Genomic DNA, 21,016 nt, shown 5'->3' on the forward strand with positions numbered 1-21,016 from the left:
TGTCTCGTTAGTAGGTATAGTGTTGTCTCGTTAGTATGTATAGTGTTGTGTCGTTAGTGGGTATAGTGTTGTCTCGTTAGTATGTATAGTGTTGTCTCGTTAGTAGGTATAGTGTTGTTTCGTTAGTAGGTATAGTGTTGTCTCGTTAGTAGGTATAGTGTTGTCTCGTTAGTAGGTATAGTGTTGTCTCGTTAGTAGGTATAGTGTTGTCTCGTTAGTATGTATAGTGTTGTCTCGTTAGTAGGTATAGTGTTGTCTCGTTAGTAGGTATAGTGTTGTCTCGTTAGTAGGTATAGTGTTGTCTCGTTAGTAGGTATAGTGTTTTGTCTCGTTTAGTAGTATAGTGTTGTCTCGTTAGTAGGTATAGTGTTGTCTCGTTAGTAGGTATAGTGTTGTCTCGTTAGTAGGTATAGTGTTGTCTCGTTAGTAGGTATAGTGTTGTCTCGTTAGTAGGTATAGTGTTGTCTCGTTAGTAGTATAGTGTTGTCTCGTTAGTATGTATAGTGTTGTGCTCGTTAGTAGGTAATAGTGTTGTCTCGTTAGTAGGTATAGTGTTGTCTCGTTAGTAGGCTATAGTGTTGTCTCGTTAGTAGGTTATAGTGTTGTCTCGTTAGTAGGTATAGTGTTGTCTCGTTAGTAGGTATAGTGTTGTGTCGTTAGTGGGTATAGTGTTGTCTCGTTAGTAGTATAGTGTTGTCTCGTTAGTAGGTATAGTGTTGTCTCGTTAGTATGTATAGTGTTGTTCTCGTTAGTAGGTATAGTGTTGTCCTCGTTAGTAGGTATAGTTGTTGTCTCGTTAGTAGGTATAGTGTGTCTCGTTAGTAGGTATAGTGTTGTCGCGTTAGTAGGTATAGTGTTGTCTCGTTAGTAGGTATAGTGTTGTCTCGTTAGTAGGTATAGTGTTGTCTCGTTAGTGGTATAGTTGTTGTCTCGTTAGTAGGTATATTGTTTGCTCGTTAGTATGTATAGTGTTGTCTCGTTAGTAGGTATAGTGTTGTCTCGTTAGTGGTATAGTGTGTGTCGTGTAGTAGTATAGTGTGTCTCGTTAGTAGGGTATAGGTGTTCTCGTTAGTAGGTATAGTGTTGTCTTCGGTAGTAGGTATAGTGTTGTTCTCGTTAGTAGGTATGAGTGATGTCTCGTTAGTATGTATAGTGTTGTCTCGTTAGTAGGTATAGTGTTGTCTCGTTAGTAGGTATAGTGTTGTCTCGTTAGTAGCTATAGTGTTGTGTCGTTAGTAGGTATATTGTTGTCTCGTTAGTAGGTATAGTGTTGTCTCGTTAGTGGGTATAGTGTTGTCTCGTTAGTAGCTATAGTGTTGTGTCGTTAGTAGGTATAGTGTTGTCTCGTTAGTAGGTATAGTGTGTTCTCGTTAGTAGGTATAGTGTTGTCTCGTTAGTATGTATAGTGTTGTCTCGTTAGTGGGTATAGTGTTGTCTCGTTAGTAGGTATAGTGTTGTCTCGTTAGTAGGTATAGTGTTGTCTCGTTAGTAGGTATAGTGTTGTCCCGTTAGTAGGTATAGTGTTGTCTCGTTAGTATGTATAGTGTTGTCTCGTTAGTGGGTATAGTGTTGTCCCGTTAGTAGGTATAGTGCTGTCTCGTTAGTAGGTATAGTGTTGTGTCGTTAGTATGTATAGTGTTGTCTCGTTAATATGTATAGTGTTGTCTCGTTAGTAGGTATAGTGTTGTCTCGTTAGTAGGTATAGTGTTGTCTCGTTAGTAGGTATAGTGGTTGGGTGTGTTTTTAGTTTTTAGTGTTGTCTGTTAGGGTTATGTTTTCTCGTTAGTGGTAATTTTGTCCCTTGTTTAGTTTGTGAGTGGTTTGTGTCGTTAGTATTATATTTTTGTCTGTTAGTGGGTATAGTGTTGTCCCGTTAGTAGGTATAGTGTTTTCTTTTAGTAGGATATTGTTGTTGTTAGGGGTATAGTGTTTCTCGTTAGTGGTTAGTGTTGCCCCGTTGAGTATAGTGTTGTCTCGTTAGATGTATAGTGTTTTTCGTTGTGGGTAAAGTGTTGTTGTAGATTATTTTTGTTTCTTTTTGTTTTTTGGTTTTTTTTGGTAGGTATAGTGTTTGTCCCGTTAGGGTTATTTTTTGTTCGTTATTTGTATAGTGTTGTCTCGTTATTTGTTAGTGTTTTTCCCGTTAGTATTAAATTTTTGGGTCCGTTATTTGAAATTTTTGTTTCGTTAGGGTTAAATTTGTTTCTTTAGATTTTAAAGTGGTGTCCGTTAGTATGTATAGTGGTGTGTCGTTTGGTGGGTATAGTGTTGTCTCGTTAGTAGGTATATTGTTGGTCTCGTTAGTAGTATAGTGTTGTGTCGTTAGTGGGTATAGTGTTGTCTCGTTAGTAGGTATAGTGTTGTCTCGTTAGTATGTATAGTGTTGTGTCGTTAGTATGTATAGTGTTGTGTCGTTGGTGGGTATAGTGTTGTCTCGTTAGTAGGTATAGTGTTGTGTCGTTAGTATGTATAGTGTTGTGTCGTTAGTGGGTATAGTGTTGTCTCGTTAGTAGGTATAGTGTTGTGTCGTTAGTATGTATAGTGTTGTCTCGTTAGTAGGTATAGTGTTGTCTCGTTAGTAGGTATAGTGTTGTCTCGTTAGTAGGTATAGTGTTTTTTCTTTAGTAGGTATAGTGTTGTCTCGTTAGTAGGTATAGATGGTTGTCTCGTTAGTAGGTATAGTGTTGTCTCGTTAGTAGGTATAGTGTTGTCTCGTTAGTAGGGTATAGTGATTGTCTCGTTAGTGGGTATAGTGGTTGTCGTCGTTAGTAGGGTATAGTGAGTGTCTCGTTAGTAGGTATCGTTGATTGTCTCGTTAGTAGGATAGGTGTTGTCTCGTTAGTATTGGTATGTGTTGTCCTCGTTAGTAGGTATAGTGTTGTCGTCGTTAGTAGGGTACTAGTGTTGTCTCGTTAGTAGCTATAGTGGTGTGTCCGTTAGTTAGGGTATAGTGTTGTCTCGTTCTAGGTAGCTGAGTGGTTGTCCTCGTTAGTAGGGTATAGTGGTATGTCCTCGTTAGTAGCGGTATAGTGGTTGTGTCCGTTAGTAGGTATAGTGTCTGTCTCGTTAGTAGGCTATAAGTGTTGTGGTCGTTAGTATATAGTGTTAGCTTATTATGTTAGTTGTCGTCGTTAGTAGGGTATAGTGTTGTCTTCGTTAGTAAGGTATAAGTGTTTGTCGCCGTTAGTAAGGTATAGGTGATGTTGTCCTGTAGTAGGTATAGTGTTGTCTCGTTAGTAGGTATAAGTGTTGTCTCGTATAGTAGGGTATTAGTAGGTTGGCTCGTTAGGAGGTATAGTTTTTGGTCTTTTGTAGGGGTTTTTGGGGGGGGTTTTTTTCTCGTTATGGTATAGTGTTGTTCGTTGGTTTGTAAGTGTTTTTTCCCTCTTAGTGGTATAGTGTTTGCTCGTTGGTGGTATAGTGTTGGCTTTAGTAGGTAAGTGTTGTCTTTTAGTAGGGTTATAGTGTGTCTCTTTTAGTGGTTAGGGTTTTCTTTTAGTATGTGTTGTTCGTTTTGGTTATGTTGTTCGTTTAGGGGATAGTGTTGTCTCGTTAGTAGGATAGTGTTGTCTCGTAATTAATGTTTTTTTGGGTTTTTGTTAGGGTATAGTGTTGCCCGTTGTGGTTATAGTTTTTGTCTCTTTGTGGTATATGTTGTCTCGTTATGGGTTAGTTGTCTCGTTAGTGGATAGTGTTGTCTCGTTGGGGGGTATAGGTTTCCTTGGGGGGTTAGTTGCCCTTTTTTGTAGGTATGGGGTTTGTCTCTTAGGTATAGTGTTGTCCCCCTTAGTAGGTATAGTGTTGTGTCGTTAGTAGGTATAGTGTTGTCTGTTATTAGGTATAGTGTTGTCTCGTTAGTAGGTATAGTGTTGTCTCGTTAGTGGGTATAGTGTTGTCTCGTTAGTAGGTATAGTGTTGTCTCGTTAGTAGGTATAGTGTTGTCCCGTTAGTAGGTATAGTGTTGTCTCGTTAGTAGGTATAGTGTTGTCTCGTTAGTGGGTATATTGTTGTCTCGTTAGTAGGTATAGTGTTGTCTCGTTAGTATGTATAGTGATGTCTCGTTAGTAGGTATGGTGGTGTCTCGTTTAGTATGTGTAGTGTAGTGATTGTCTCGTTAGAGTAGGTTATAGTGGTGTGTTGTCTCGTTAGTAGGTATAGTGTTGTCTCGTAGTAGGTATAGTGTTGGTCTCGTTAGTAGGTGATGTGTTGTCTCGTTAGTATGTATAGTGTTGTCTCGTTAGGTAGGGTATAGTGTTGTCCGTAGTAGGTTATAGTGGTGTCCTCGTTAGTAGGTATATTGTTGTCTCGTTAGTAGTGGTATAGTGTTGTCTCGTTAGTAGGTATAGTGTTGTCTCGTTAGTAGGTATAGTGTTGTCTCGTTAGTAGGTATAGTGTTGTCTCGTTAGTAGGTATAGTGTTGTCTCGTTAGTATGTATAGTGTTGTCTCGTTAGTAGGTATAGTGTTGTCTCGTTAGTAGGTATAGTGATGTCTCGTTAGTAGGTATAGTGTTGTCTCGTTAGTAGGTATAGTGTTGTCTCGTTAGTAGGTATAGTGTTGTCTCGTTAGTAGGTATAGTGTTGTCTCGTTAGTAGGTATAGTGTTGTCTCGTTAGTAGGTATAGTGTTGTCTCGTTAGTAGGTATAGTGTTGTCTCGTTAGTAGGTATAGTGTTGTCTCGTTAGTAGGTATAGTGATGTCTCGTTGGTGGGTATAGTGTTGTCTCGTTAGTATGTATATTGTTGTCTCGTTAGTAGGTATAGTGTTGTCTCGTTAGTAGGTATAGTGTTGTCTCGTTAGTAGGTATAGTGTTGTCTCGTTAGTAGGTATAGTGTTGTCTCGTTGGTAGGTATAGTGTTGTCTCGTTAGTAAGTTTTTCTTTTAGTAGGGTAGTTTTTTGTCCGTTTTTTATATGTTGTCTCGTTGAGGTTTTTGTTCGTTAGTAGGTATAGTTTTGGGGTTCTTTGGGGTGGGTATAGTGTTTTCTCGTTATGGGTATAGTGTTGTCCGTTAGGGGTTTTAATGTTGTCTCTTGTGGGTAAGTGTTGTCTCGTTAGTGTATATTGTTGTTTGTTAGGGGGTTTTATATTGTTTTCTCGTTAGTATTTTAATTTTTCTCTTTTGAGGTTAGTGTTTCTCGTTAGTAGGTATATTTGTCTCGTTAGTAGTATGGGTTGTCTCGTTGTTGTAGTGTTGCTCGTTGGGGGGTAAGTGTTTCTCTTAGTAGTATAGTTTTGTTCGTTAGTAGGTTATGTTTTCTTAGTAGGAAAGTGTTGTCTCGTTGTGGGTTTTATAGGTTTCTCTTTGTAGGTTGTGTTGTTTTTTGTGGTAAGTGTGTTCTTTTGGGGGGGGTATAGTGTTCTGGGTAGATATTGTTGTTCGTTGTGGGTTGTGTTGTTCGTTAGTGGTAAAGGTTGTTCTTAGTAGTATATTTGCCCTCTTTAGTAGGTATAGTGTTGTCTCGTTAGTGGTAAAATGGGTTTTTTTGGGTGTTTGTCTCGTTATAGGTTAGTGTGTTCGTTAGTAGTTATTGTTGTCTCTTTAGTAGGTATAGTTTTTGTCTCGTTATGGGGTATAGTTTTCCGTTGTGGGTATGTTTTTGTCTCGTTATTGGGTTTAAAGTGTGTCTCGTGTGGGTATGTGTGTCTCGTTAGTAGGTATAGTGTGTCTTTTAGTATTTTAATTTTTTGTCTCTTTAGGGTATAGGTTTTTCTTTTTTTTTTAGGTTAGTGTTTCTCGTTAGTAGGTATAGTTTTCTCGTTAAAAATGTATAGGTTGTCTCGTTAGGGTTTGTGTTTCTCGTTGGGGGTATAGTGTTGTCTCTTATAGGTATGTTTTGTTCGTTAGTGGTATTGTTTCTTTTAGGGATAGTGTTGTCTCTTTTGGTAGTATATGTTGTCTCGTTGGTAGGTTATTTGTTTTGTTTTTGGGTATATGTTGCCGTTAGTTTTTTGTTGTTCGTTGGGGTGGGTTATGTTGTTTTCGTGTTGTTTAGGTTTTTTCGTTATTTGGTATATTGTTGGTCTTGTGGTATATTGTTGTCTCGTTATAGTATGTGTTGTCCGTTGGGGGTATTTTTTGTAATTTTGTTGTCTCGGGGGGTTTAATGTTGTCTCTTTAGTAGGTATATTTTGTCTCGTTGTAGGTAAGGTTTTTCGTTAGTAGGAAATTTGTTGTTCGTTGGGGGTATAGTGGGTTTCCCGTTATATATTTTGGGTTCGTTTTTTGGTATATTTTTTGTCTCGTTAGTAGGTATATTGTTGCTCGTTGTAGTTATTTTTTCTCGTAGTGGTATAGTTTTTCCGTTAGTAGGTATTGTTGTCTCGTTATTTTAAATGTTTCCGTTAGTGGGGATTTTGGTCCGTTAGTAGGTATAGTGTTGTCTCGTTAGTAGGTATAGTGTTGTTTCGTTAGTAGGTATAGTGTTGTCTCGTTAGTATGTATAGTGTTGTCTCGTTAGTAGGTATAGTGTTGTCTCGTTAGTAGGTATAGTGTTGTCTCGTTAGTAGGTATAGTGTTGTCTCGTTAGTAGGTATAGTGTTGTCTCGTTAGTAGGTATAGTGTTGTCTCGTTAGTATGTATAGTGTTGTCTCGTTAGTAGGTATAGTGTTGTCTCGTTAGTAGGTATATTGTTGTCTCGTTAGTAGGTATAGTGTTGTCTCGTTAGTAGGTATAGTGTTGTCTCGTTAGTAGGTATAGTGTTGTGTCTCGTTAGTAGGTATAGTGTTGTCTCGTTAGTAGGTATAGTGTATGTCTCGTTAGTAGGTATAGTGTTGTCTCGTTAGTATGTATAGTGTTGTCTCGTTAGTAGGATCGTGTTGTCTCGTTAGTAAGGTATAGTGTTGTTTCGTTAGTAGGTATAGTGTTGTGTCGTTAGTAGGTATAGTGTTGTCTCGTTAGTAGGTATAGTGTGTCTCGTTAGTAGGTATAGTGTTGTTCGTTAGTAGGGTAGTAGGTTGTAGTCTGTTAGTAGGTATATTGTTGTCTCGTTAGTAGGTATAGTGTTGTCTCGTTAGTAGTAAGTGTTTGTCTCGTTAGTAGGTATAGTGTTGTCTCGTTAGTAGGTATAGTGTTGTCTCGTTAGTAGGTATAGTGTTGTCCCGTTAGTAGGTATAGTGTTGTCTCGTTAGTAGGTATAGTGTTGTCTCGTTAGTATGTATAGTGTTGTCTCGTTAGTAGGTATAGTGTTGTCTCGTTAGTAGGTATAGTGTTGTCTCGTTAGTATGTATAGTGTTGTCTCGTTAGTAGGTATAGTGTTGTCTCGTTAGTATGTATAGTGTTGTCTCGTTAGTAGGTATAGTGGTTGTCTCGTTAGTAGGTATAGTGTTGTCTCGTTAGTGGGTATAGTGTTGTCTCGTTAGTAGGTATAGTGTTGTCTCGTTGGTAGGTATAGTGTTGTCTCGTTAGTAGGTATAGTGTTGTCTCGTTAGTATGTATATTGTTGTCTCGTTAGTAGGTATAGTGTTGTCTCGTTAGTATGTATATTGTTGTCTCGTTAGTAGGTATATTGTTGTCTCGTTAGTATGTATAGTGTTGTCTCGTTAGTATGTATATTGTTGTCTCGTTAGTAGGTATATTGTTGTCTCGTTAGTAGGTATAGTGTTGTCTCGTTAGTATGTATATTGTTGTCTCGTTAGTAGGTATATTGTTGTCTCGTTGGTAGGTATAGTGTTGTCTCGTTAGTAGGTATAGTGTTGTCTCGTTAGTAGGTATAGTGTTGTCTCGTTAGTAGGTATAGTGTTGTCTCGTTAGTAGGTATAGTGTTGTCTCGTTAGTAGGTATAGTGTTGTCTCGTTAGTAGGTAAAGTGTTGTCTCGTTAGTAGGTATAGTGTTGTCTCGTTAGTAGGTATAGTGTTGTCTCGTTAGTAGGTATAGTGTTGTCTCGTAGTAGGTATAGTGTTGTCTCGTTAGTAGGTCATAGTGTTGTCTCGTTAGTAGGCAAAGGTTGTCTCTTTAGTAGGTATAGTTTTGTTGTTGTAGTATTGTTGTTCTTTAAATTATTTTTGGTTATTTGTTGTTTTGTTTTTAAATTTATATTGTTGTCTCGTTAGTAGGTATATTTGTTTTCTTTAGTAGGGTTTTTTTAAATTGTTGTCTCTTAAAGGGGATATTGTTGTTCGTTGGTATAGGTTGTCTCGTTAGTATATAGTTTGTCTCGTTAGTAGTTATTTTGTTCGTTAGTGGGTTAGTTTGTTCGTAGTAGGTAAAAGGGGTTTTTCTCGTTAGTAGGTATAGTGTTGCTCTTTAGTATAAAGGGGGCCCTTTTTTAGGTTAGTGTTGCTCGTTGTGGTATAGTGTTCTCGTTGGGGGTAAGTGTTGTCTCGTTAGTAGGTATATTTGTCCGTTATGGTTTTTTTGTCTCGTTGAGGAAATTTTTGTCTCTTTTAAGGTATAGTGTTTCTCGTTGTGGGTATAGGTTGTTTTTTATAGGTATGTGTTTTTCGTTAGTAGATAGTGTTGTTCGTTAGTGGGAAAGTGTTTTCTTTGTAGGTATAGTGTTGCTCTTTAGTGGGGTATAGTGTTGTCCTTAGGGGTTTATAGGGGGTTTCTTTTTAGAGGTATATTTTGTCTCTTTATAGGTTTTAGTTTTGGGGTTCTTTGTGGGTATAGGGTTTTGTTCGTTAGTAGGATAGTGTTGTCTCGTTAGTAGGTATTGGTCTCTTTAGTAGGTATATTGGTTCTTTTAGTAGGATTGTTGTCCCTTTTTATTATTTTTTTATATTTGTTGTCCGGAGGTAATTTTTGCCCCGTTAGTATGTATAGTTTGTTGTTAGTATGTATATTTTTTGTCTGTTTGGGTATATGTTGTCTCGTTGGGGGTTATGTTTTCGTTAGAGGTATATGTTGTTCTTTAGTGGGTATATTTTGTTCGTTTGGGTATAGTGTTGTCTCTTTAAGGGGATGTTTTGTCTCGTTAGTAGTATAGTGTTTTAGTTGTAGGTATAGTGTTGTCTCGTTAGTAGGTATAGTGTTGTCTCGTTAGTAGGTATAGTGTTGTCTCGTTAGTAGGTATAGTGTTGTCTCGTTAGTAGGTATAGTGTTGTCTCGTTAGTAGGTATAGTGTTGTCTCGTTAGTAGGTATAGTGTTGTCTCGTTAGTAGGTATAGTGTTGTCTCGTTAGTAGGTATAGTGTTGTCTCGTTAGTAGGTATAGTGTTGTCTCGTTAGTAGGTATAGTGTTGTCTCGTTAGTAGGTATAGTGTTGTCTCGTTAGTAGGTATAGTGTTGTCTCGTTAGTAGGTATAGTGTTGTCTCGTTAGTAGGTATAGTGTTGTCTCGTTAGTAGGTATAGTGTTGTCTCGTTAGTAGGTATAGTGTTGTCTCGTTAGTAGGTATAGTGTTGTCTCGTTAGTAGGTATAGTGTTGTGTCGTTAGTAGGTATAGTGTTGTCTCGTTAGTAGGTATAGTGTTGTCTCGTTAGTAGGTATAGTGTTGTCTCGTTAGTAGGTATAGTGTTGTCTCGTTAGTAGGTATAGTGTTGTCTCGTTAGTAGGTATAGTGTTGTCTCGTTAGTAGGTATAGTGTTGTCTCGTTAGTAGGTATAGTGTTGTCTCGTTAGTAGGTATAGTGTTGTCTCGTTAGTAGGTATAGTGTTGTCTCGTTAGTAGGTATAGTGTTGTCTCGTTAGTAGGTATAGTGTTGTCTCGTTAGTAGGTATAGTGTTGTCTCGTTAGTAGGTATAGTGTTGTCTCGTTAGTAGGTATAGTGTTGTCTCGTTAGTAGGTATAGTGTTGTCTCGTTAGTAGGTATAGTGTTGTCTCGTTAGTAGGTATAGTGTTGTCTCGTTAGTAGGTATAGTGTTGTCTCGTTAGTAGGTATAGTGTTGTCTCGTTAGTAGGTATAGTGTTGTCTCGTTAGTAGGTATAGTGTTGTCTCGTTAGTAGGTATAGTGTTGTCTCGTTAGTAGGTATAGTGTTGTCTCGTTAGTAGGTATAGTGTTGTCTCGTTAGTAGGTATAGTGTTGTCTCGTTAGTAGGTATAGTGTTGTCTCGTTAGTAGGTATAGTGTTGTCTCGTTAGTAGGTATAGTGATGTCTCGTTAGTAGGTATAGTGTTGTGTCGTTAGTAGGTATAGTGTTGTCTCGTTAGTAGGTATAGTGTTGTCTCGTTAGTAGGTATAGTGTTGTCTCGTTCGTAGGTATAGTGTTGTCTCGTTAGTAGGTATAGTGTTGTCTCGTTAGTAGGTATAGTGTTGTCTCGTTATGTAGGTATAGTGTTGTCTCGTTAGTAGGTATAGTGTTGTCTCGTTAGTAGGTATAGTGTTGTCTCGTTAGTAGGTATAGTGTTGTCTCGTTAGTAGGTATAGTGTTGTCTCGTTAGTAGGTATAGTGTTGTCTCGTTAGTAGGTATAGTGTTGTCTCGTTAGTAGGTATAGTGTTGTCTCGTTAGTAGGTATAGTGTTGTCTCGTTAGTAGGTATAGTGTTGTCTCGTTAGTAGGTATAGTGTTGTCTCGTTAGTAGGTATAGTGTTGTCTCGTTAGTAGGTATAGTGTTGTCTCGTTAGTAGGTATAGTGTTGTCTCGTTAGTAGGTATAGTGTTGTCTCGTTAGTAGGTATAGTGTTGTCTCGTTAGTAGGTATAGTGTTGTCTCGTTAGTAGGTATAGTGTTGTCTCGTTAGTAGGTATAGTGTTGTCTCGTTAGTAGGTATAGTGTTGTCTCGTTAGTAGGTATAGTGTTGTCTCGTTAGTAGGTATAGTGTTGTCTCGTTAGTAGGTATAGTGTTGTCTCGTTAGTAGGTATAGTGTTGTCTCGTTAGTAGGTATAGTGTTGTCTCGTTAGTAGGTATAGTGTTGTCTCGTTAGTAGGTATAGTGTTGTCTCGTTAGTAGGTATAGTGTTGTCTCGTTAGTAGGTATAGTGTTGTCTCGTTAGTAGGTATAGTGTTGTCTCGTTAGTAGGTATAGTGTTGTCTCGTTAGTAGGTATAGTGTTGTCTCGTTAGTAGGTATAGTGTTGTGTCGTTAGTAGGTATAGTGTTGTGTCGTTAGTAGGTATAGTGTTGTCTCGTTAGTAGGTATAGTGTTGTCTCGTTAGTAGGTATAGTGTTGTGTCGTTAGTAGGTATAGTGTTGTCTCGTTGGTAGGTATAGTGTTGTCTCGTTAGTAGGTATATTGTTGTCTCGTTAGTAGGTATAGTGTTGTCTCGTTAGTAGGTATAGTGTTGTCTCGTTAGTAGGTATAGTGTTGTCTCGTTAGTATGTATAGTGTTGTCTCGTTGGTGGGTATAGTGTTGTCTCGTTAGTAGGTATAGTGTTGTCTCGTTAGTAGGTATAGTGTTGTCTCGTTAGTAGGTAAAGTGTTGTCTCGTTAGTAGGTATAGTGTTGTCTCGTTAGTAGGTATAGTGTTGTCTCGTTAGTAGGTATAGTGTTGTCTCGTTAGTGGGTATATTGTTGTCTCGTTAGTATGTATAGTGTTGTCTCGTTAGTGGGTATAGTGATGTCTCGTTAGTGGGTATAGTGTTGTCTCGTTAGTAGGTATAGTGTTGTCTCGTTAGTAGGTATAGTGTTGTCTCGTTAGTAGGTATAGTGTTGTCTCGTTAGTAGGTATAGTGTTTGTATCGTTAGCTAGGTATAGTTGTGTTCGTTAGTAGGTATAAGTGTGGTCTCGTTAGTAGGTATAGTGTGTTTCTCGTTAGTAGGTATAGTTGTTGTCTCGTTAGTAGGTATAGTGTTGTCTCGTTAGTAGGTATAGTGTTGTCTCGTTAGTAGGTATAGTGGTTGTCTCGTTAGTAGGTATAATTGTTGTCTCGTTAGTAGGTATATAGTGTTGTCTCGTTAGTAGGTATAGTGTTGTCTCTTAGTAGGTATAGTGTTGTGTCGTTAGTAGGTATAGTGTTGTCTCGTTAGTAGGTATAGTGTTGTCTCGTTAGTAGGTATAGTGTTGTCTCGTTAGTAGGTATAGTGTTGTCTCGTTGGTAGGTATAGTGTTGTCTCGTTAGTAGGTATATTGTTGTCTCGTTAGTAGGTATAGTGTTGTGTCGTTAGTAGGTATAGTGTTGTCTCGTTAGTAGGTATAGTGATGTCTCGTTAGTATGTATATTGTTGTCTCGTTAGTAGGTATAGTGTTGTCTCGTTAGTAGGTATAGTGTTGTCTCGTTAGTAGGTATAGTGATGTCTCGTTAGTATGTATATTGTTGTCTCGTTAGTGGGTATAGTGTTGTCTCCGTAGTAGGTATAGTGTTGTCTCGTTGGTAGGTATAGTGTTATCTCGTTGGTAGGTATATTGTTGTCTCGTTAGAAGGTATAGTGTTGTCTCGTTAGTAGGTATATTGTTGTCTCGTTAGTAGGTATAGTGTTGTCTCGTTAGTATGTATAGTGTTGTCTCGTTAGTAGGTATAGTGATGTCTCGTTAGTATGTATATTGTTGTCTCGTTAGTGGGTATAGTGTTGTCTCGTTAGTAGGTATAGTGTTGTCTCGTTGGTAGGTATAGTGTTATCTCGTTGGTAGGTATATTGTTGTCTCGTTAGAAGGTATAGTGTTGTCTCGTTAGTAGGTATATTGTTGTCTCGTTAGTAGGTATAGTGTTGTCTCGTTAGTATGTATAGTGTTGTCTCGTTAGTAGGTATAGTGATGTCTCGTTAGTAGGTATAGTGATGTCTCGTTAGTATGTATAGTGTTGTCTCGTTAGTAGGTATAGTGTTGTCTCGTTAGTAGGTATATTGTTGTCTCGTTAGTATGTATAGTGTTGTCTCGTTAGTAGGTATAGTGATGTCTCGTTAGTATGTATAGTGTTGTCTCGTTAGTGGGTATAGTGTTGTCTCGTTAGTAGGTATAGTGTTGTCTCGTTAGTAGGTATAGTGTTGTCTCGTTAGTAGGTATAGTGTTGTCTCGTTAGTAGGTATATTGTTGTCTCGTTAGTATGTATAGTGTTGTCGTGTCAGTGGGTATAGTGATGTCTCGTTAGTATGTATAGTGTTGTCTCGTTAGTATGTATAGTGTTGTCTCGTTAGTATGTATAGTGTTGTCTCGTTAGTATGTATAGTGTTGTCTCGTTAGTAGGTATAGTGTTGTCGTGTTAGTGGGTATAGTGTTGTCGTGTTAGTGGGTATAATTTTTGTCCTGTTAGTGGGTGTAGTGTTGTCGCTTCTTTGGTCCTGACTTTGAACTTGATGTAGTTTGGGATTTAACATATATTTACAAATGATGTTTTATTGGTGTAGTCCACATTTTTTTTACAATGTTCATTTCAATATGTAAATAACACAAATAGTTTTCAATTAATTTAATATTTTTCAGTCAATTCACGAACAGCACGATGTGTACCCTGATAATGACAACGACGACAAATACACAGTGGCCAGCACGACCTCTACAGCCTTCACCTTGGGTTCGAACTATACCACAGGAACAGACAACTATATACCTGTGTCACGGCTAAGTAAACACAGCTTTAAACTACGAACCACATCTAGCTTTCCCAGTATACTCAACCTTTATCAGCATCCCATACTCGAGGAGGTGAGCCTAATATATTGAATTTTCACTGGTTTCGAAATTCTTCTTGAAAAAATCTTTTGTTAATATCAAACTTATATGAAATTTGAGTATCTTTAATTGAGATTTTCTCGCCTGAGGCAATTTTCGAATTTCAGAGAAAGATTTCATTTCTGTGGTTTGATGCCAACTCAATTTTACGATAAATTGTAAATTGATTGTTTTTGCACATACATATAGTTGAATTTCATTAATATATCCATTTTGTGAATTAGGGAAGTGACAAACATGACGCAATCATAAAAAGAAAGGGAGGTCGTCGACATGAGGAAAAGCGGAAAAAAGGCACCGAAAAGGGGAAGGTTGACTGGGACCAGGTGATAGAGTCGCGCGCAAAACAGGAAGTACGTCTATTGGTGTTCTAATAATCAATGGCTTACTTATTTATTGATATTATAAGCTTTTGGAAAGAAATAGTTTGCGGTATTGTTCATTCAGTATTGAGTATTGCGATAACTACCATCGAGAATGATGGGATACCATACATATTTCTAGTAATACTCTTATTTCCCTCGGATACATATGATTTATGCTTGTCAATAGCGGTTTTCATAATTAGGTTAAATGTTTGTATTAAAATATTAAATCGACATTCCCATCATCGGTGACGTATATTTAAAAGGAGTCATAAGAATGTGGTACTACTGCAATGAGTTAAGTTAAATTTTCAATAGCGAAATCTGTGAAACGCTGAGTAGTGTTCAGAATGAAGACATATGGTAACATACCTCTTAACCCCAGTGCCTTTGAAAAACAAGTGAACAATATTAAGATAATGTAGCTTTACCTGAATCAATTGCAGAATTTAAATGTTTTGTTGACAGTTCTTACCAAATCACAAATGGTAGTGATTTCCTTATATTTAAAATATAATGTATATCTAAATGAACAGAAATGGCAAGCATTTCGTCATCCAATGTGCGTAAAGCAAAATACTGCATTCTCATCGATAAATGGTAATATCTAATAAGCTATGTAAACGCTTTGGTTTGGTTGACTAGGGCATCGCTGATGCAAAAAAAGTCATGTCAGAATGGTACATGTATACTGAATTATATAATCTTTATATATATGTATATCATATGTGTGCAAATATATGAAGTAAATGTTATCCTTTTTACAGTTTGGTGTTATCATTTCTCTTTCCCAGTGGCGTTTCAGTCGTATTACTGCTTTGACAAAAATAATTCTAGAAGTATATTATGCATACATTAAAATGGTTTGTTAACGTAAATAATGCTGGAATTAAAACTGAAAACGACAACATAAATTGCTTATATAACGTGTATTGGTAAAATTTGAAATTAATTGTTTTCGTCGTAAAATATACTTTATATATCTTTATATCAGTGTGTACAATTACTTAGTTAATGCCACTAACCAATCGCTCAAATGAACTATAAAGCCTGATATATGGACACTGACACGTATAAACTGTGTATATTTTAGGCTTACAATATGAAAGTAAGTTGTCCTAATATTTTTTGTATTTTATAGTTCTGCATTAACATGTCGTTGTAGATAATTATGTGATGGTGTGACTGTTACTTCAAACTTTACGTTATACATATATACAATGTATTTATTCAGTCCTAGTTTCATGCATTAAGCCATGAGCGTAATTTCAATAAAACAACCTCAACCCTAATAAATGAGGGTTTAAAAGTCTCCCTTTACCATTAATTTTCGAATTTCACAGAGTTGAGGTTTTTTTATAATGACATTAGCTATGACATATAGCACGCATATTCAAATTAAATGTATCTGCTAGTTTTCCGGCCCAAGTTCATTATTCATAGATCAAATGGAATATATATATATATATATGAATACATCTGATTTCCCCTGTTATGTTCGACAATCTGTGAATAAAATCATTATAAACGGTGACAGTTTATACATGTCAAATAATTTTATTTCAAAATTATCAATAGGAATATGCCTGAAGCATTCGATTAATTACAAGAATACAAAATCTATATTGTTTAAAGGCAGTGTTCTACACTCATCTCAATTAAGAAATGATTTAAGAATATATCTTTTCCTCTAAAACGCTTACTTTTACCTCTTATATCAATGTTGGTGAAATGATGGTGAAGGCTATAACATAATCAGTTGTCTTCTCTTTCAAGTACTAAACAGCTATAATTATCCTTGTTTATTATTGGGTATTTGGTGATGGATTTATCACGGTGAGAGATCACGTGGCATGGAGGGAGAATGAATTTTAACACAGTGGCACGCAAGCCGAGCAAAAACGGCCGGCTTTTAAAGGTCAATGATAGGCAATCAATGTTATGTTAATGTCATATGATACTATAAATTATGACTATCTGCAGGTATCATTTAAGTGTATGCACGGTCGTTTGAGATAAAAGTGATTATAATATACCTTTACTATAGCCGTGTTTTCATTATGCTCGGTATGGACGCCATTATTTAATAAACTCTTTTTGCCTATTGACTTCATTCCAGTTGATGCCCCACGTACATAATATATCAAATCGCTGCTACATTGTCTGCTTCAGTCGTTATGCATATAATCCTTTTCTTCTTCGTTTAATGATGTTTAATTTTCAAGAAAAGAAATGAATAGATAAACGTATCAATTCGGGTTAAATACAAACCTCAAACATATTACATTTAAAGATCATTCTTTAAATGCTTACCTTGATTTTTCTTTCTAGAATGGTCCCTTCATTAACAAAGTTCCAGGACATTAACACAATCAAATTGAACGAAACATTGAATATTGCATGCCCAGTGAACTTGCTGTGTTCTATTTTAATGACAAGACAAAATATGTACTGATATACTAATATATATAAAACAACATATGCATGGATTCATTATCTAACGATCATACTTTAAAGAATCTGGTATAGCAAGATACTACATTAACTACGTAATACTTTCATATATATATTTTAATTACATTACATTAGTCAAAAGTATTATTGTTTACGCTTTTACAATACAATGTAAAATATATATATATAAATCAATGGTAAAAAAAAAAGTATATTTATTTTTGAAAATTTGAGTTAGCTTGTATTCCTCAATATTCAAAAATATGTAATAAAATGCCATCATATTATTTAGATCATGATTGAGGTAAACTGTTTAGGTGCAGAATAATTTATTGTTATGATGATCAATCCGCCTACAACGTTTAGTAACATGGTGTAGATATTGCTCTGTTAGGATGTTTTTCAACATAAGGAACAGGTAATAAGCATGTCGTGCTCATGATGGGTTTAAGAATGTCAAAAGGTTTCACACAAATTAACATGGTATTTTTTTTATAATGTTTTTATTCTACAGCATGTTGTGTTTATTCAGCTATTAGTTTCTCTATATAAGAATAATTATAATTATTCAGTATTCAGTTAGATATTCATGATTTGTTTAATGTAAATACAATTGTAAACAAAAACGTCTCATTATTTAACACAATTAAGTAACACGCTACAATTTCCATTTGCATGTGTATTTATGCTACAATAGGTTCAAAGTGTATAATTCAGTTTCTTTATATATTCTCGATACTTGCTCTGTTGATATTTCTACTTTTTGTAACTGCTTTATCGTGGAATATTTACAAGATATTCAACACTTGCAGCATATATATAATTTTCTTCCAAGACATTTAACCAATGAATTGATACAGACCTAATTGTTAATTACATTAGATCCATTATGCTTTATGTACACATAACAATTACAACTGTTATCAACAGTGATCTAACATTGTTGAAAATTAAGAAAACAATACGAGATATTTTATACCATCACTATAGAGAAAACTGTATTTTATCATATTGGAAACAATTTAAAATATATTTATGTATTACTAATTATAAACGTTAGATAGCGTATCCTTATCAACATTGACCAGACAGGATTTGCCGCTCCCACAATGCATGCCGTCGACAACAATAGTAAAAAATGCAGTAATACTTTAAATCAAATCATTCAGAACAAATAGCTTCAAGATAGCATTACCGCTAAAATTAAGATTTTGATCAATTAGATGAAAGAGCAGTAATTAATCATATAACAATTAAAATACTATTTTTACTTTTATCACCTGCCTCGTTCTGAGATATATATGATATATATTCACAGGATGCAAGGTTCAAATTCTATAGAAAAGATTAATTTTCGGAACACACTAATCAGAGATGCCTGCGAATGTTCTTAATCCGTTATATTTTATTTTTCAGCAAAGAGCGATTAGAATCGAAGCAGTTGCCAGAGATCAAATGGAAAAATATGAAAAATACATTAAAAATCTGAAAGCTAAAGTCGAAGTTCAACGCGAAGCACGCAGAAAGCAGTATGAGGAGTTAACGGAACGGCTGAGACAGAAGGAAGAAGAGGTATAGCTGATATTGACAAAACTAGCAAATTTGATAGGTTAATAGAATATCGCTAGTCAGCAATGCACATCTAACACAGGTTTACTCATTTCGAATATGTTTAGGATACATTATCTATTTTACAAAGTTACCTGCATATCGAACAATGTAAAATGAGTTACAAAGCGTACTTATATTTGACTAAATAGGGGTAATTCTTAAGATACATCTGTATGTTTTTTTATCGTGACAGGTTCATAATTGGAGGTCTTACTCATCAATTCATCTATAAGTGTATACATGTCACAAAGAATCAACGGATAGTTAGTAAATTAATTTGGATTTTTTTCTCATGGGATATATCGTGAACGTCAGCCAAAGCAAAGGACATGAAGGTGTTTTATGAATATTTGGGGACCGACGGCATTCTGTTTCTTTGATTTCAGGATAAAAAACGCCGATATCTTGTATTAAAAAGACCTAAGATGGAATATGTCCACGACAAAAAATATCTCAAGAAACTCCCAAAATCTAAGTTTACAAAGGTTTGTAAAATAAAGAAGAGGATAAGAATGACTTTTTTATCAAGGACTGCATTACTGTCGTGTATTTTGTTTAATTCATACTTAAACAAACTACATTTTTGCATTGCAAAAACTGAAATAAAATAAAATGAGTTTTTTTTTTTCGAAATCATTGATAAATATTGATAAAAATTGTTGAAATTTGGTAATTATACAAATCAAACGTTAATTGCAGGGTAGGTGCCTTGTACTTCCGGAACATCGTGATAACTTCCTCCTGTTGTTTTCCTTTAAATGGCATCATGTTAACAGTTAACAGTTCATCATCAAATATCGTTTGTTAACACTTTTGTATTCAGTATAATAAATTTGCTTTTTGTAAACTATCTTTTAAAATTTGTAATCCATTTGCTTAAAATGTATCTTTAGTTAAGATTTGAACACGACATCGTTGTTTTAAGATGGTGCTATTATCCGATGATCTACAAAAGAAAGGGGTTTTAAGCAACAGGGCAGATGTAGACAGATTCTGGAAGGATTACGGAAAATCTGGGTTGGAAACAGACATATTTGCGGCAAAAGATCCACTGAAAGAAGGTAAAGATAATCCTATTGGTTTTTGCCCTAATCCTTACACTCACACCTGACGGGTTCAAATCCTCAAATAGTTCATTCTTCATTTATTGTTACTTGTGTTAGGGACAAAACGCAAACAACTCTATTGACGTTAAATGTAAATAATGACGATGTTAAGAATAATATCATTAAATACGCCTATGTCAAACTTGTTTCGTATAGTCTGTAATTGCCATCATTTTGATACAAATGAGTTTAAAAGAAGCATGATTCTCCGTTTATTTTCCCTAGAAGTCAGGTGATTTAAAGTTCACATGGTATGCAGTAAACCACCGAGTCAATTGTGTGACGTCATTCATAAACACAATGATTAATGTAACATACTTTGTAATTAACATTGATAGCATGACCTTTAACAATGCAGAGCACATACGTTTGTGATAAAAGAATGTAACTAAGGACTGAGTAAAATATTTAGTCAATATTTCTGTCCTAACTATGAAGCTGATTTAAGATTAGCATTGTGTGATATGTTTGAATTACTATATGATCCATTTATTCAGCTTCAAAATTCTTTCTCAGTTCAAGAATCAAATGAATGGATAGGAAGAAGACTAACTGGACCTCCCCCTCCAAGGAAAGACACACATGGCAATCGCGGTTACCCTCTGCCCCCCGTCAACATTAAGAAGAAGAAAAAGAGAAGACCTCAAATTGAAGATTCAACTGCATATGAAGGAACGTTAAAGGCGCCGAGTATTCACATAGAAGGCGATGCTGATGAAAGTGAAAAATGATTTTCCAAAGTGATTTATTCATTGTTTAGGTAGACTGAATAGAATATAACGTTTGGTAATACTTACCTTTGAATTCACAGGACCAGGCCAGACTGTACAACACTATGTGGAATATACCCTGGTAATGTGAGCAACACTGACGCATATGGATTCCCATTGATACAATTGTTTTCACTGATAAAGATAGCTAGGAACGAGTGCTTTGTACAGTTATCAAATCCAACGGGTCCTATATTTCGCGGTTTTGCAAGTCGAACCAAGTTCGACCAGCGAACTTCGAGCGTCTTCTATACGGACTATGATCTAACTATTGTAGACGCAAACTCAATTTGTTACATGTCGTGCGCATGTATAGAGATACAAGAAGTTACAATGCGCATGTCTAGTCGACTTTGCTCAACGACTTGCAACTAGATTTCATTTGCGCATGCGTCACCGTTTGTAAGCTCATGAGTGATTGGTTGTTGTTTATACGCACGTGTAATCACTTTAGACGGAACAGCCTGACCATAGTAAATAGTTGACGCTCGAAGAAGGCCCATCTTTATTGGTATACGTAAATATCTGATGTGTAGTATTTTCTCACTGTATCCTATGACCGAGAATATAACGAAAATAAACAACCCGCGAATATCACGAACAATACAGTATATGGGCTGCTGTTGTTTCATGCGGATTCTCAGCGAAAAACTTGTTTCCAAAGATTAATGTAGGTTGTAGCTAAGTAAAGTTGTCTCTTACTTAATCAAGTAGGTTTCCGTTAGCCATTGGACTCTCGTTGGACTTGATTTTGAAGAATTGTGAAGTTTTTCTCGTTGAATTAATGTTAGCAGGGCGAAATGTAAAACGGAAACCGGGAAAAGTGAAGCAATGTATATAAAGTTTGATATGCATCAAAATTATTATTTGTATTTATTAACAATGAAATATCAAAATCGACTGTGTATTTTGAGTTATTTGTATTAACGTCATACTTCACTAGCTAGCGATATGTTGTAAACATATATACGATATGAAACCAAGCAGATCAATTGCTCCATAGTCAAAATTCTATGATTTCGTTTTATATCAAACAAGTGGAGCGCGGGTTCGATTAATTCTATAGATTTCTCCCTATATAATATATAATTTAAACCTCCAGAAGAGTTTTTTCTTATTGGTTACCTTTTTAGGACGATGCTTTGATTCGCCGAAGCACTGAAACGATGTGACCGATAACTACCTTTCAGTATAAGTCTAAGTTTAGCTGGTAAACCACAGTTCTAATTA

General features: G+C 35.9%; 1 protein-coding gene across 3 annotated transcripts in view; it reads left to right on the plus strand.

Annotated features, from left to right (window-relative positions):
• LOC117344227 overlaps positions 1 to 20,686 on the plus strand; it is a 60,580-nt gene extending 39,894 nt beyond the window's left edge. For 2 of the 3 annotated variants that reach the window (XM_033906899.1, XM_033906897.1), the window contains exons 2-8: positions 13,232 to 13,453; positions 13,705 to 13,833; positions 14,939 to 14,953; positions 17,716 to 17,871; positions 18,297 to 18,395; positions 18,836 to 18,971; positions 19,533 to 20,686. In XM_033906899.1, coding sequence (XP_033762790.1) covers positions 13,232 to 13,453; positions 13,705 to 13,833; positions 14,939 to 14,953; positions 17,716 to 17,871; positions 18,297 to 18,395; positions 18,836 to 18,971; positions 19,533 to 19,747 — 972 coding nt within the window. In that variant the 3' untranslated portion in view covers positions 19,748 to 20,686. The remainder of the gene's footprint in view (positions 1 to 13,231; positions 13,454 to 13,704; positions 13,834 to 14,938; positions 14,954 to 17,715; positions 17,872 to 18,296; positions 18,396 to 18,835; positions 18,972 to 19,532) is intronic. The other variant, XM_033906898.1, reaches the window with a different exon arrangement.
• The last annotated feature ends 330 nt before the right edge of the window (positions 20,687 to 21,016 follow it).

Source organism: Pecten maximus, chromosome 15, assembly GCF_902652985.1.
Source record: "Pecten maximus chromosome 15, xPecMax1.1, whole genome shotgun sequence".
NCBI lineage: Eukaryota > Metazoa > Mollusca > Bivalvia > Pectinida > Pectinidae > Pecten > Pecten maximus.